Below are 17,036 nucleotides of genomic sequence, written 5' to 3' on the forward strand. Positions count from 1 at the left end.
TCATTCATGTGCATAACAATAGGTTCTTTTGCACAAGATGCAACTTGTTATAATGAGACCTAGCAGTATTTTTTTGTCTTCAGCTGTAGCGTGTATTGGGACGCTGTAGTAAAAAATTATTTCGCTTGTATCAGTAAATTACACTTTCACAATACATATCGTTTCTCTTGCCATGAGAAGTTGCTTGGTATGTTAAAAAAAACGGCACAAGAAGCAAATACTAGTGGTGATGGCACCCCGAAGTTCCTGCACAAATTCGCCCTGACATCATAACTTTTACACGACGTATGCTAGGGCCTATGATATGCCTTATCGGTAAAAAAAAAATTAATGGAATTTTGTTCTTGGGGCGCCAGAGGCTTGACATTGTAACTATCAGGAAATTTTATCGAGCCCATGTGGCCAAGATATCAGAGTGACTGCAGAATCCCTGACGACACTCTGACATTCAGGCACTAGAGTCTCCACATTAAATTCATGACAATAGTGTCTCGACTACCGTATTTACTCGATTCTACCGCGCCCTCGATTGTAACGCGCACCCGTTTTCCGCGACCCCAAAAAAAAAAAAATTAATACATCGATTGTAACGCGCACCCATTTTTAGTGAGAGAAAAGAACAAAAAAAGTCCGTAGGAGTCAAACTTCGCACATTCAGAAGAACAAGCATTTGGGTTTTAAAGAACTAAAGTTTCAAAAAAGTAAAACACAAGTCAAAAAGCGGGCCTTGCCGCTAAAACTGTCACCACTACGGCGGCGATACGAGTCGCGTAACGGATCAGTCCTCGTCACTGTCGGACAACTCCTTATCGCTGTCAACGCTCTTCGATTTCGGGAAACCGGCCCTGCTTTGGTCCACTGAAACCTTTTCGTGAAGCTTTGCTGTAAAAAATCTGCTTCTGTTTGCGCCAGTCTCGCACGCACGTTTCGGGAACTCCGAACTATATCCGAACGACCGCGATGCGGCCCGATTTCCGTCCGTCTCTCTGCACATGTAATAACTATTCTTTTAAATGCGGCATCGTGGTACACTCGTCGAGTATTTGGAGTCGGCACTTTCATGCCGTCGATGCGAACGCAGAACGGGATGACAATCTCCTCAGCACACGTACGAACTGAAAAAATGGCAGAAATCGTAGGAGGCGGCCATTTTGAAATGTCGATGGCAATACGATAACCGAGTTTCTTTTTTTTTTTTCGGTACTCGATTCTAACGCGCATGCGATTTTTGGACTCGTTTTTCCGGAAAAAAGGTGCGCGTTAGATTCGAGTAAATACGGTAATTGGTGTTCGCTTTAGCGTACTTTTTTAGGTTAGCAGTGCTGAATCTCGCTGATGGCTTGGGCTCTAATTTTGTGCCACGAACACCGTGCTCCCATCTCCGCAGCAAAAGCAAAGGACCGACGAGGACCCAGAACCTCGGCTCCCATTGCCGCGCAGCCAGCATCGTTACAATGCTCACGACTGCTCCGTGCAAGAAGACGGGGACGCGTGGGACCCAGACGCCGTGCCGGCACCTACGCCGCTCCTTGCAGACGACTCTGCCGCGAGCGGAATTTGGAAAGCTACCGACAACTCGACAGCCGCCGAGGACGGCACGCTCGACGTGGTGGTCGGCTCGGCCAACGACCAGAGTGCCTCCTTGCGTCTCCTGCGCAGTGGTCCGTCAGAACAGACCAGTGTGACGTTGCACAGTTCGGGGGAGACCAAAAACCTCGTGGGACCCATCTAGTAGAACTCGTGGGGACCTACTGCTCGCGGGGAAAAAGAAAAAGAAATTGGAGAGATGGACAAAGCTCAGCACTACCCTTGTGCAGGTTCCTTGCTGACAGTGTTGTGTGCTGGCCATATGTCGCTTGAAAGTCACCGAAATTTCTGTGTGAGCCAACAAACTAGGGGAAAAAAAAGAAGGAATGGCAGGTAGGCGTAAAAATGACATTGGAGCTCGTGCGTTTAGGAAGAGGCTCTGTGCCTTGTTAGTGTACATTGTAAAAAAAAAAAATTTATTTCCGTCGCTTTATCAAACAGCCTCAAGGTGTGGGCCCATTGGCCAGCAGATGCTAGTCAGGAGTGTATGCCCAACTCGGCTGTTGTCCAAGAACCACGTTGGCATATGATGGCACGACATTGTGCGCAAGGAACCTCGGTCTGTAGCTAAGTCATTTGTTTGACTTTCCTGATGTCCGGTGACTAGTGGAGACCCTCGCAGCAGCTTGAGTCAAAGCACATTTTGCTCTTCGACCTGACACATCATGGCAAAGCACTATAGTATTGCTCGTTCCGAGCATATGTTACCGATAGCAGTACAAACGTGACCAAACGGGGTATTGACAGTGATGATGCTGGTGGCAATGTAGCTAGGCATTTCTTGCTATTGGTATGAGCAACTTATTTGTTGGGTCTGATGTCTCTACTTGTCCCTAAGGTCACAAGGTGTAATTGAAAACAAAATTTAACCGAGTTTTCAGTTGGCCGCTTTTCCGTCCTAGAGCACAAACATTTATAGTGAAGTGTGCTCTGCGTGGAAAAGAAACTGAAGCTTTGTGCGTGTGTGTTTTCTTCATTACTTCATAGAAAAAGCGGAGGAGGGGGGGTAATTTTGTTCAATGTCATGAAAAGAAATGCCTTATAGCATCTTCATTGTCAACAGCTCCCCTGGTTGCAGCTTGCCTGATGACAGCAGTGTAATTTCTGATATGGTGACAAACTTGAAAAGCTTCCGTGCCACTGGTGGCATGGTTACAAGAAGCTTGCGGCGAAAGCAGCTTTATGTCCGAAAGTGGCAGAGGTTGCACAGGGGCATACGGGGAATCTCATCTTTCGCTCTACTTCACGCTCAGGTTACTCAGCTAAGAATCATTACACACGCCCAGTGAAGAAAAAGAAAACACCAGTGTCGACCATAAATAGGAAACAGTGGTACAAGAAAAAAAAAACTCTGGACACACAAAGCAACAAAAGAAGCGGGTATTTTTTTGTTTACTGTTTCCATTTTTACACACATATATATTTATACAAAGGCTTCACGCCATTTCCAGTGTGTCCATATGAACGGCAGGCAGAATGCTGATGCTGCTATTTTCTTTAGGCTCTCTTGCTCTCCACTGCTGAATTGGCACTTTACTGACAAGGAGAGGTTGCTGGGGGAAAAAAAAGATCGCAAACAAAAGTGTCTCATTTGCCAAATTTGTGCCTGACACAGAAACGTACGGGCTAACACCTCTCAGGGCACTGACACCACTTTCACGCTTTGTACCGACACCCGCAGATTGCCCCTTCAGTCGTGCGTCATAATACCACATTGCAACAAAAAAAAAAAAAAAAATGGGGAGGGGGGCCTTCGTGTGCGGTCCCAGGGCCGCTGACTCGATCGATCACTTTTTGGCTGTAATTACTTTCCAGTAAATTATCACGTTGCCGTAGCAACAGGCACCCGAAAACGTTTGATAAGAGCACTTCAGCATCACGGTGCATAAATAATGCTTGCAATGAATGTTTACACTTCCCAGTTGCTTGCCTAACACGTGCTTGCACTGGTAAAAACCGGCCTGCATACAGGCCGCGAAAGCAGCATCTCTGAACTGAAAGCAGTGATTTGGAAATCCAGTTTCACCTCATTCTTAATTGACCATTTTCGGCGATGCGTTCATTCTTTCAATGACGTAACGCCCGATGCCCCGCTTGAATGACATGCATCATCGTGTCAGCCCGTCTGCAAGAGGTGTGCACCACTCTTTTTTCGTTGCGCACAGGCCAATCGGCACAATCGGAAAGTTGTTATCTCCAAACGTGGTCGATCAGAAACACGACCACAGCTCCTTCAAAGACTTGTATAGATGCCGCTTCTTCCTTTTCCCTACTTCCATTTCTCGTTCTCACCCCCCCCCCCCCTCCCCTCCCGCCCAACACAATACGACCAGCATGTCATTAGGTGCGAGGACACTAAGATCAGAATCTCGCTAGGGAGATGGCTTTTTCTTTTAACACGCGCATGAAAAGGATCATGTGCCTGTACGTGTAAGCTTTCCTCGCTTTTGTGCTGCTTTTTACGAAGCATTTAAGTCTTGAAAGAGAGAGAAATTTTGGGGAACGACACTCCTCCTGGCACATGCACACACACTCACACACATTCACACAGACAAGCCAAAGTGCTAAAACATAACGTGTGTGCACACTCACAAAAAGCACGTGTTCAGCGGTACAAAGAGCTGCCCTTCTTTCATCACTCCAGGGACTCGCACGAACAGAGTCCTCGCTAAGGTACAAAGTACTGCATTGCCCCAGTACGCCAAAGACATGGCTACTCGTCATTTGCTACACACATTGCAGCCTATGGTACTTTCTGCTTTGTTCCATAACTATAGCGTGTTATGTTCAAAAAGAGAAATAGTATATATTTCATGTGGACGTGCGTTATTTTGTTTTTCTTTATGAAAAAATTTTATACGTGAAGTCTCCTTAGCACGTGCAGTGGGGCTTTAGCATTTGCAGTCCCCCGCAGCTGTTCGGTGGTAGGTGCTTCCCACTGCTGCACTCGAAATCGCAGGTTCGGTTCGTTGCCACGACAGCTGTGTAGGATGGAGTGCACTTTTCACGGAAATCTCATTAGCGCACTAAATTACAGTGTGCGTCATAGTTGGGACGAGACCAAGCTGGTGCCCTCGACGGTGCCTTATCGCCTGTGTAGTGCCCCTGAGGCTGGAAAACAACTCCAGCTTAAATTCGTATGATAATGTCCGTGAATACTCGATAAAATTTCGTTGCAATGAAGGCCATGTGCTTTGAGACTGTCATTGTTGCCGTTGAGTTTTATTCATGACTAAGGTTCGGGAAGAAACCTCAACATTTAAGGGGGAAAAAAAACTTATCATATTGAAGAAAACCGTGTTCTAATGAGGCTTCACTTTGCCACTAGAGAGCCGCATTGTTTTCACGGTGGCAAAAATTTTTATAATTCTTTTTTTTTTCCTTCTTTTTGCATTTCATGTTTAGCTGAAATGAAGAAAAAAAAATCAAAAGAAGGGTCATGGGCGTGCAACGACAGTGTATATAATTACAACGTGTACCTTTTCACAATGCTCAAGACGGCTCCCACCATCATGTCATGCATGCCACATCATCTCACATTCACTGTGTCACTTACTCATAAAGCCGCTAATGTACAGCTTTTCCTCGTCATCACACACTTAAGGTGCCAACTGCGTTGCTTGTCACATAGCAAGAGAGACACTTGGGTAGTCACTCGGAAAGGAGAAAAAAAAAAACATTTCCCTTCCTAATTCTTCAAAGGCGTGTTAGCCACTGTTTCTGTGTGTTATTTGCTGCTTGTAGGCGGCAGGCAATGACGCAGGTTTGGAAGAGCAAAAGAGAAAAAAAATACATTGCTGAAGAAAGCAAAAAAGAAAAAGGGCAGAATTTTTTTTTTCTGCTTGATGTTCTGTCATCAGCCTTGCTTGCGAGCTCTTGTTTTGGATTCACTGGGGAAATGACTCCGATTGCAGGGAGAAAAAATATATAATATAGGAAAGCATGCTGCCTTTGTTATCACTCCTCATTTTTCACATTTTTTCGCAGATGTCCATTCCAGCAGAGAAATAATAATAATAAAGAAGATATATTTTACATTAAAGTACTCGCTTTAAAAAAAAAATCTCAGGTGCTTTTGACGCGTGGAACTCCTAAAAGAACGGGCCGCACGGTGCCGAACGGCTCGCGGTGACGAGAAATAGACAAAAAGAAAAAAATGTTGAAGCTTGCCATGCATTTGGGCAGAAGCCTCGCGTATCTTTTGCCGTGGTGAAAAAAATGTGGAACAAAACGGTGATGTTTTACTCACATGCAAAATGTGCCAGCTTGAAATGGCCCGTGAATATGGCAGTGTAGAACGACAGTGATAACAAGCAGGCGCGGATGACAAGACAAATGGGCGTGATTGTATAAAAAATGAGAAAAGCCACAGGAAAAGCCAATGGTTGGTCTCGAGTGCACGCTGATTTTCCACAATCAGACTTATTGTTGTCCACTTGTTTCCTGTGCCTTACAGTGTTAACAGTCTTCTGTAAGATGCAGTGTCAAAAAAAAAGAAAAGGGGGACTTGAAGGGAGGCTCTATTAAAGATGAAGCATGCCACCTGAATATTATTTGGAGGGCTGTGTTTCAAGGCCCGACGCCACATAGGCATCACGTAGCTTGGTCCTGGAAATCGGGCCTTTGCATTTGCATGCATAGGGCTCTGTGAGCAAAGAGACTGGTGTGGGAAAAAAATTTAAAAAAAAAACGACAAAAAAATTTAGCAGGGTACTTAAGGATGCAAGACGTAGCACTGTTAAATTCAGGTGTCTTTTTTTTTTTTTTCGTCAACCATAGTTGCGTACTGCCTTTTTGTTTGACCAGAGATTCACGGAGTATATTTTTTCTCTCTTCTTGAGGGCTGGACTTTTGTTGGAAGCTTACTTTTTATCCCTTAAAGTATATAGGTCCACTCTGCACGTGTTAATAGTTTTTTCCATTGAACTCATCTGTTGGCATTTTCTGCAGGGTGGATACATGGTTTCATAGGAGTGTCCGTTTAATCCGTCTTTTTTTTTTTTCCGCATGTGTTGTTTGTGCGCGTGTGTCCACTGAGAATGTGCTTTTTTTTTTTTTTTTTTTGAGCCAGCTATTTTTTCAATCTTATCTACCTCAACTTGTTTTATACCTGTGTGCATGTGTAGATTACATCATGTTATTTTTTGTCACTTTTATTCATTGTTCAACAGACGGCATAGCAGGGGCTGTTTCTCAGGGAAATATGTAAGAGCAGGAGATGCAGGAGAATAAGAGAGACAGAAAGAAGGTGATGTGAGAGAGAAAAAACAAATCATCAAGCCCTGTGGCTAATGCCATTTCACCTGTGTAATGTTATGATAAGCGTTGTTTGTTTTGTCGTCACTTTTTTTTTTACACTCTTCTTTTTCTCTTTTGTGACATGTCTCCGATGGTACGTTAGTAACGCAGAGGTGGACCATGATGTTGTATTATTTCGAGACTTGCTTAAAGAAAAACGTGAATATTGTATCCGCTTATTGAGCCATTTTTTGTGCATTTAGTGAGCTCACTTCTCTACTTCAAACACTTGTTATCCAGTGTCCTTTTTTTCTTTTTTGTAGTCCTTGTGAATAAGTTGGCGTTAGTTCCTCTTAGTAGAAAGGAAGGAGAAAGAGGAAGTCTAGTGCAGGTCGGGAGACTCAGGCTTGTTTCGTCGTGCAGTGCCACGCAACCGCGTTGGCCGCACCAGATGACAGTCTCTGAGGTTTGACACATGGTGTTGCATATATCCCTGCTGCATGTATATTTTAACGCATACATGCACAATCATCTCTGTGAGAAGTTTGGGAAGAAGTGCATTTTTGAGCGTTATTGAAAGGCTACTCCCACAGCAGGCTGGCAGACCAGTAGTGTGCAGTGAAAGGAGCAACAGACATGTTGTGCTGCATATAACTGCATGTGTTCGTCACATCCTCTTTGTTATTCTGTCCCCCTAATTTGTACTGCTCTCATTTGTATGTTGTATACATTGAGCTTAGAAACATACAATGTTGTCTAGAGTGCCCCGAGAAAGTACCTGGTGCCGTGCAAGGTAGCTGTGTCGTGGTAAAGCACTAGGTATTAGTGACTGTTTATGTTGTTAAATGATCGTACCACTCGTTAGTCGTGTTGTGTGTACAAAAATGTTTACATTAGCCTGCACAGTCTCATTGGTACAATCAAAAGCCTGCCATCTTTGTTAGGGGCCACAAATTGTGATTTTCACTCCGTTTCCGACTCGGGTTGCGGCAAGACGATACGGTAGCCGAATGAGAGCTAAGAAACATTGCTAACGGGTCAGGGTAGGCAGTAGCGTGGCCTGCAATGAACTTGGCACGTAGGAGTAGTGCTACCTCTGCCCAGTTACACACCAAGCGCCACTTAAGTTCCTACCATCTTGGTTTATTCTGCCTTCAGACACCATTTGTTCAGGCATCGTTGTCAGTTCTCAAGGCTACATTACCCGCAGTTGCCCCTAGCTAAATGGGCAAGAAAAATTTGTGTGCATCATCATCAATTCTCGCTTAAATTTGATTGGTTGTGTTTGTGGCACTTGCATGCAGCTATGTTGCACCTGGACACTTTCGTTAGTCAGCCTTGGTGTGGGAGAAGCCATTCCTTGTGCATGACTTAGCATGTATCTACATTTACTCGGTGTCCTTTAGACTGTCGTGTTTCAGAATAACCTGTGTGGACTTTGGTTAGGTTGTCAGGTGTCGTGTCTGTTGTGCGGTGGGGGGCACTGCTTGTGTCATGTTTATCTCGTGTTGGGTAAGCAGCTGCTGTATGTGTCTGGAAAGTATGCTCCAGCGCCCAGTGTGAGCATCCTGTAACCTTTGTAAAATGCTCGAAATGTGTTGCCGAGACACACGGGACAAGGCAGTCGCGAGTGTGGTGTCTGGAGTACCACACCGCAGACTTCCTTCTCTGGCGATGCGGTGTGCATGTGCACTTCGGGAAGGCACTGTCCTAGACAGACTGGACTTTTTCACGTGTGTCGTAATGCAAGCGAATCTGATCGAAAGTGTGATGGGCCTCCCCTTCTGCATGGCCCGATTTCTCCGATTTGCCATATCCACGGCGAAATGATAGACTGATTTCACTGTAAGCTTCACCACGCTGTCACTGCTGGGAGGGTTGCAGGTTCTCATAGTTGCTAGTGAACTGAATGACTACTAAGGCTGTAAGGAGCATTTAGTTTGTCGCAGGACAGATTCCCCGGTGACTTCCTTCGTGCATTCACTGAAACCTGGTAAAAGCCTGCTGTAAAGACTTGTTGCATATGCATCTGTGTCCGAGCACTATGCTGCAGATTTGATGCCCAGTCATAGTAGCCAAATCTATATAGAGACAATGTGCTGGAACACTCGTGTACTTAAATTTATGTTTATTTCCAAGAGTCCTGAATCTGGAGACTTTCACTAAAGGCACTCGCCATAGCCCATTTGCTGCTCTGGAACATTATGACACCATCAGTCAGTGAATGAATCAACCAATTGATTGAGCTCACACAAAAAAGCAGCAGCCATGAGTGCAATATAGCACACTCAGTGGAGGCAAAGAAAAAAATTCTTAAATATTTATGAGAGCAGTTAGTATAGGTCACACAACTCAACAGTACCGCATACGCAAGCTTGGAAGTGGGGCGACTACGTGTTTCATGGTAGCTGCAGAAAGCGCACGGACACGTACTGTTAGTGTGATGAAATCAGTCTGTTAAGGGATTTGCAGAAGGAGATCCATGTATGGCTAGGATGTGTAAGAAAGAATCCTAATGGAATGAAATGTTGCAGAGCCAGGTGCAGAATTCTTGAGCTTCCCGTCTTGCCAACAGCTTCGAGCAGGCAGTTCAACGTAAGGGACAATGTGAAAAGTTTGGTCTGAAGGACAAGTCCTGTAGTGTGCATATTTATGAGTTATGAATATGAAGGCTGCGAAAAATATATTATGTAGCGAGAAGAAAACGAGAAATGACAAAATGAAAGTTTACTAAACTGTGGTTGCAAAGCATGGTACTATATGAGGAAAAATGTTACAGCAAGAACGCATATGTGCCTTAATTTGTATGGCCTGTTGAGTTGTTATGTTTATTTTGCATTCCCTTCTACTTGTGAAGGGACACTCCTGACTATTTTTCTTTTCCCTCCTTGTTCACTGTGTTTTTATGTACTATTTTTCAAACCGAATAAGTCCCTACCTCAGAATGGATTTTCAGTGCTGTTAATTTTTTATTATTATTATTATTATTATTGACTCTTGATGGCACCACTGCGCCCCCTTCGGAAAGAATGTGACCTTTTTTTTCTCAAAGGAATAACATATTGGTCACTGGTGAATAGCTTTGCCGTTTTGCAGCAGAAGTTGTTAACTGTTTGAGAATTGGATCCCGTGCTGAATTGCAGTTAGCTCAATTTGAGTGCCTTTTTTTATTCTGAATTGCAGCTGTGCGCAGACGTTAGTACAGCAACGCAACATTTGCAGCTTAAGTATGTCACACTTGCAAGGTCCCTCACTTCCATCACGGAAGTCAGCTGCTGGGCTCACGATAGCTGCTCTGCACTTCTGATCCCAGGTAGCACATGACACTATTTATTAATTGAAGCAAAACACCTGACTAGTAGTGGGATAACGTTTGAATTTTGAAACTTGCATTGTCTCTAGGGTACAATGTTGGACTAGGTTAGGTTGCTTCCGAGCACCATGGCTAAAGGGTGCAGATGATGGGATGAGTACGTCTTTCTTGTCTCGTTGTCTGCATAGTTTTCTGAGTTGTCCTTTTTTTTATTCTGCGCTACAGTACAGTCAGACTTCGATAGTGCCAAAAAGCCTTTTGAGGTAAAACACGTACAACTCATACCCGATTCAGATGGCTCATCAAGGTATTCAACCGCCGAGTGTGAGACCACATAGTACTTCATTTCTGGTTCTGCTGGCTGCACAAAGCTAGGTGTGGGAAATTGTCTGTATACTTTCATTTGAAAGTGGGTTGAAAACTGCAATGAACTCATTCATTTCCTAGCTACACTATCAGCACTAATAGTATCGCATGTCTAGGAGGCTTTACAGGCATTGCCAGTGAATGGTTTTCCTCATGTTTTTTTTTTATGCTGGAGCTCTCTGGCATCATTCCAACATACTCATTAAACTGTCATCATCAGTACCTGAAAATGCACCTATGTAAGCCTCTAAAGATAGGCAGACTGTTTTTGTCTCATTGTTGCATACCATATTGTTGACTAACAGACATGTTGCTGAAAAAAAAATCTGCTGTACTAACATTGTTGTATCACTCGATAGACCATTATCGCTCTTCCGTCAGACAAGTAAATCTTCACTCTTGTGAAATTTTTGCTGTCGGTTTTTGAAAGCGTGGCTGCACCAGAGGTCTATCTCTTGCGCTGCTTGCTATTGTTTTGCCATTGGCATGCAATTAATTGGTTGCCTTAGCGTTGCAGCCATGTTAACGATTTACACCGACAGCTTGTCAGCGTGCTACCTGGGATCAAGGCTATTTCACCTATGCTATCCAACCCTAAATCCTGATCTTGTGCACAAAAGAATCCACTGCCCCTCATTTCACGATGTTTTGAGTGTTTAGGGGACCTATGATTAAGAAAAAAAAAGGCACTCGCTTAGTTTTAGTTGGTGCTTACCGTTGTTATTTATTGACTGTTACGTAAAAATTTTTAACATTGCATGGCGTCTGGCAGCTTGCACGTTTCATATCGATGCACTTCTTTAGTGTTAGAGAAACACTGCGACAAAACCCAGACCTCATTGGAACCTTTACTTGCAGATGGTTTTTACCACCTGTTCTCTCCCTCTCTCTCTCTCTTTTTTTTTTTATTCGAATGTATACTTACTTTAACTATCACCTGTGACAGATAGTGCTGCTCCACCTTTTCAGGTAGATATTTTTTAAGCATCAGAAATTACCCGCAGTGAGAAATTGCAATCTCCTATTCAATTACAGTTGAATCGCAATGTAACAAATACATGTAGTTATACAGTCGACTTCTGTTAATTTGTCCCTGACAGGACCAACGAAGATGATTGACTCGTCCAATGGGTTGAATGTAATTAAGAGGGGGGAAAAGATGTTGGAACATGCCGCCGATTCATCAGGCAGTATTTGCTCAATCAAACGCACACCCTTGTTATGTTTGTCAAAAAGAAAAACGACATAGAAATGAGAGCGCAGCGCATGCCCAATTTTTAACACGACAGAACTAGCATGCCTCCAAATAGGGCAATACGGTGAGCCCAGTAAGCTTTAGCTTTTAGCCTGAAGTGACCATTTAGGCTCACAAATGTCTCTGTGGCAGGCAGAAAGTACGTCTTTTCAGCAGTGAGCAATGGGTATTGGGTTTATCCACTGTCTCCTAAGCTTGGCTACCACTGATGCCACAACAATGGCATTGCTATGGGGCTCATGGTCAGTGTCCGACACGTGGGCTGGCCAGTGAAGGTCAAATTTCTCAGTGAAGGACAAAATTAAGATTGAAATAACAGAACCCTTGGCCCACAGAAACATACAGGTACTGGCTGGGACCTTTGGTAGGATTAAAAAAAAAAAAAACTGAAAGATTGAATATAAAAGAAGTCTTGCTGTATAACTAATGCCGGATATAATAACATAAATTTGAAATTTTTGCTATGTCAACATGTATGCTTATAACGAATAGTGACAGTGATATTGCGTGACAGTAACATTGCGTTGTACGCAACTTTATTATACGTAACAAGAATCGAATGTTTAGGGCGATGCTGTAATTGCAGGAATGAAGTTGCGTAACAGCGAAGTCGCGTGCACCAAGTACAAATTTTAAGATGCACTAGCTTCGAGACATCCATCCCCAAAACCTGTTCCAAACTTGCAAAAACCTAATCTGAAATAGCAAGAAGAGGAAAATTCTTAACTGGAACACAAATGCATTCCGTAGCACTGTTTTGAAGGCGGATATTTCGAAACTGGTGCTACTGCTTCATGCGGCTAACCATACATGACTTCACGATTTTGCTCAGCTTCACCACGTCTTCAAGTTTAAATGATGAAAAAAAAACCAGTGTTGATAATGGAAATTTTTAATGAGTTAAACGAGCATTGCAATTTGTCGTGCAGGTAATGTCAGCCTTTTGGGCAATTCCACCTGAACAGGCGGGATGGCGCTATGTGCTCTGGGCAATTAAAAAGACTTTCAATTGGAACAAAATTCTCTTTGTAACTGTACCCTGTCTTATTGTTTAGATGCATCATTATCTCATATTGACAGCTTTACAATATCAGATTGCATATGCCTTACGTTACAGCATTTTGTTATGGCATTTCTATGACGTACCTTATGAGAAATCTTATGATGCAAGAAGAAACCATGACACAGCAGAACATGGTGAAAAAGAATGCGTTCAGCAGCTTTATATAGAGAAAAATATCTGATTTTAAACATTGAATGCTGTATTGCTTGATTTTACACACAAAAAAAAATGTTGCTGCACAATGACGTGCTAATGAATACATCAAGACAGTCATAAACATCCATTGTGCTGCAGCAGGCAGTTCCATGTCTTTCTTTTGCACAATTATTTTTATTTGATACCTTATTACACTGTGCGTCTGATGAAGACAAATTCAGTATTTATTTTCATAACCCTATACGCATATTACCTACGTAGTCATTACCAGATGGTAACTAGCAGCTATATGCAATCTCTGTTCTTTTCCACATATTGAACCGAGTTCCATGTTGGTGCTATGCGTGTTTCTTCAGTGTATCATGTTGTGTAACACGTTTGTGGTGACACACAACATTGGCAGTGTTGACATGATGTGTAACCTAAAGATTTATGATTTTTGGCAAACTTATATTGCTGATATGATTAAAAATGTAAATATTGCCTTTTATGCATGTTGTCAGTTCCTTTCTTCTGTTTTTCTTGATTAGATGTCCTGGTGTGAGATAACAAAGGTAGGTACATACCGTATTTACTTACATAATGCTCACACTTGCATAATGTCCCCTGCCCCCTTTTTATCAGCCATCACAAAATTGGAATACATTTTTCTTACAATATGCAGAACACCACACAGTCAGTGACTCAACTAATCACCAAAATTTCATGTGTTATAAAAAAATTCGGCAGATCCCACGCCTTGTGGGAATCGATTTCATGCGAAGCAGTCATCGAGTAGTTTTATGCTGCATTTTTTGGCTTTGCGCCAAGTGTTACGAGGTGGATCGACGTGTTTTCGTAAGTGTAGTAGTTGTGTGCACATCGTGGACTGACCAGGCACGTCGACAACACTGCCGTTTAAAGGGTAACATGGTCTGACGTAACACCAGCACTCACGTTAGACCACGTACGTCAGCATTATAGAAACAAAGTGCACTCTACGGTGTGAGAATGTGAATATCATATGTAACTTTCATTAGCGTATTCCACCAGGGTCGAGCAATGCTTGAATGCTCGCTGGATCATAGGAATACAAATGTAATGTTTATTAGACTGCTGTAAAAGCGGAGCCAACACTGGAACCACAGACGTTACCCTGATATAACGCCTCTATCGTAGGAGTACATATGTAGTATTTATTGCTTTGTTGTAAAATTAGATAGCCAGCACCACAACTACAATTGATGTTGCACCGACATTACGCCTGCATAGGGTGTTTTTCCAAAGCTATTTGTAGACCTGGTGTGGCTCTGTGGTAGAATACCTGACTGCCACTCAGAATGCTTGGGCTCGATTCCTGCTGGAATCCTAATTTTTACTCTTTGCATTCGTCGGATTAACGCTGCTGTTTTTTATCTTAAAGGGGTCATGAACCACTTTTCCAAGTAATGATCTAATGGCCTCAGTATCGGAGTGTACTGCCTCCCGAATCGATTGCCGCAAAAATTTCTCGAATCCGTCAAGAATCAGCGGAGTTACGGGGGTTTGACGCACGCTCCCAGCGCTTTCTCTCTTTTCTCGTGCCGGCGAGCGCACTGGAAGCTAGACAGGGAGGGATGGCATGGGGGAAAGAAGTTACGCCAGCGCGCGTCATGAAACGCGATCGCTCTCCCGCTGTGATTTGCTTGCGCGAGTGCGGCTACCGTGTACTGAGGAGCGCGGCGCCGGCAAGTGGCGGCACCCCGCGGCAAGAAGCGCATCTGATCCGAACGCCGCTCTCGATTTACGTCGGCTATCGGCCAATAAGCATGCTATGTCTCTTGCGACGTACAGCGGACAGACGCCCCGCCCACCGACGAGAGTGAGAACCGGCCTCTGTTTGAAAAGAGGGTGCCTGGGGAAACGGCAACTTCGCGCTCCGCTTGTGGCCATTACGCGGCGCGCACGACTGTAATATTTGGCAGAGCAGTTCATAGCCATGTCAGCTTTCCGCAGGATGTGTTTTTTCAATCAACCCAAGGGGTGCTTCATGACCCCTTTAACACTCTCGCATTTAAATTACCACTGTCGGCTCCTGTGGCGCATACCCGTACGCCACAGCCCGTGGTAAATGGGTATGTGCCACATGTGTCTGGAGGAAAGGGTTTGATGACGTACGTGACAGGATTTGCACGTTGTTCATAACATGACCAGACGGTCATATTCGTCAAATCCTCTTACCCTCCCATGCCAGTTTTGGTCTACACCAAGTTAAGGAGGCGATCACGAGAGCACCCAGACGTAGGCGGCTAGAGGGTGGATGGATGGATAGAAACGCTCAAAGTGCCTTGGGTTCACTAAGAAATGCTTAGCATTTTAAAATGGAAATACTTTGCAAGTACCTATAGAGTGCACGGATTTTAGAAAGAGAGCATGGTACATTGTGACTAGTCACTGCAGAAACAGCTGTATAAAGCACAGTTTTGAGTTGACAGCATTCTACCAAATTGCATGAAGTCCGTGGAAGTGATTACTTGTTAGGGTATCTGTTCTAACTCTTCCTTTTTTTTTTCTGTTGTGTATATGCACTTTCAGCAGCATCAATATGCTTTTTCTACTTCTGATGCCTCTAATGTAAATTTTTATAGTTCCAATGAGTTAAGCTCCAGGTGATTATAAAAACAATAGGTGTTATTCTAAAAAATACAGCTCAAAGGTGAGGGAAAGCACAGATAAAAATTTGCTGAAGAAATGTAAAAGCAGGGCTGTTTACATTTCTACTTGTATGTTTGCTCAAAGTCCTGAAATGTCTGCTAAATGTGTTAGCCTAAAATGTGCTATGTCAATTTATCTGTTTGGTGTAAGGGTGGTAAGTTCAATGCCGTGCAAAGTCTGCCATGTTTAAACAGTTCTTTGAAGAGAACGAAACGACCTATGATGGTGAAAAATTACTGCAATTTAAGAAAAGGAGTATGTATAGCTATTATCAGAAGTCGTAAAAAGTTTTAAAATCAAAGTCGGGATGACACACAAAAAGTGCAGAGATTGGGAAAGTGCTCTTTGTGAAGATCCAGAGTGCTTCAAAAGTTTTAGCTTAGCAGTGAAATATTTTGTGGGCTGGTTGGTTCATACTGAACTAGCAATGTGCTGCTCAACTACAAGAGAAAAAAAAAGTAAAAAAGAGGACAGTAGAGTTTGTAGTCTGCGCTCTGTTCCCTCTCTCTCTTTTATAGCTTGCACAGTTGCCAATTTTTAAATTAACACATTGTTGTGAGAAGCTAAGATTGAGTATCTTAAAATTTGAACTGTGATCAGGCAGTCTTCCAGAGTTCACTGTGATTATAGGCAGTCCTCCAAAGTTCTCATTTTCGCTGCATTGTCAGGAAAATGTAGGAAACATTTGCCAGATACTTCTTTACACTAATCTAATTCATCAGAGATTGCACCAGCAAATGGAGCAAGGCACGTCAGATTTGGACACCCTTTTCAGAAAGTGGAGTAAACCTCATTGCATGAGTAGCAGCATGATGATTGATGTAATGCTCTGATATGAAACGAGGTACGTGGGCTTTAGTATGCCATATTTGTTCCCCACGGCTGTGATGTTGAAGCCTTTTCTCCTAATACAGAGCTGAAGGCCAATGCATGGTGTTCATTGCATCTGGGTCGGTGAATTAGTTCTCTTGGGTCGTACTCCTTCGAGGTTTTCTCAAATTTGCTGCAGATACGTGGCAGTTCGGAAGAGATTGGATATAATTGTGAGTGGGGCATGTGGGTGAGGTGGGCCGTTTAACATGCACCTTGCACTACCTTGGTCCATGCTTGCATGCTGTTCTTCATTACGTTCATCTTCTTTATCTCCACATGTCGTAACTTCTGGAGCTGGAGATACCTCGAAACCGTGGACATCTGTGTTAGGTAGCAGCTAGATGTCTTTATAGGCGCTATATCCGCACTAATATATAAACAGGGGCGTCGCCAAGGCTGCAACCCTGAATACGCTAACTTCACCCCACTCCACTTTCTCCTTCTCATAAATGCTGGCAGGGGCGATCCTGCACACCCCCCCCCCCCCCGCTCCCCCTGAAAATGAAAACATG

General features: G+C 43.5%; 1 protein-coding gene across 1 annotated transcript in view; it reads left to right on the forward strand.

Moving 5' to 3' along the window:
* The window catches only part of LOC119393761 (protogenin), a 338,054-nt gene extending 324,586 nt beyond the window's left edge, over positions 1 to 13,468 (forward strand). The window contains exon 23 of the mRNA XM_037660896.2: positions 1,388 to 13,468. Within this exon, the coding sequence (XP_037516824.1) occupies positions 1,388 to 1,732 (345 nt within the window). The 3' untranslated portion in view covers positions 1,733 to 13,468. The remainder of the gene's footprint in view (positions 1 to 1,387) is intronic.
* The last annotated feature ends 3,568 nt before the right edge of the window (positions 13,469 to 17,036 follow it).

This window comes from Rhipicephalus sanguineus, chromosome 5 (genome assembly GCF_013339695.2).
Source record: "Rhipicephalus sanguineus isolate Rsan-2018 chromosome 5, BIME_Rsan_1.4, whole genome shotgun sequence".
NCBI classification, from domain to species: domain Eukaryota; kingdom Metazoa; phylum Arthropoda; class Arachnida; order Ixodida; family Ixodidae; genus Rhipicephalus; species Rhipicephalus sanguineus.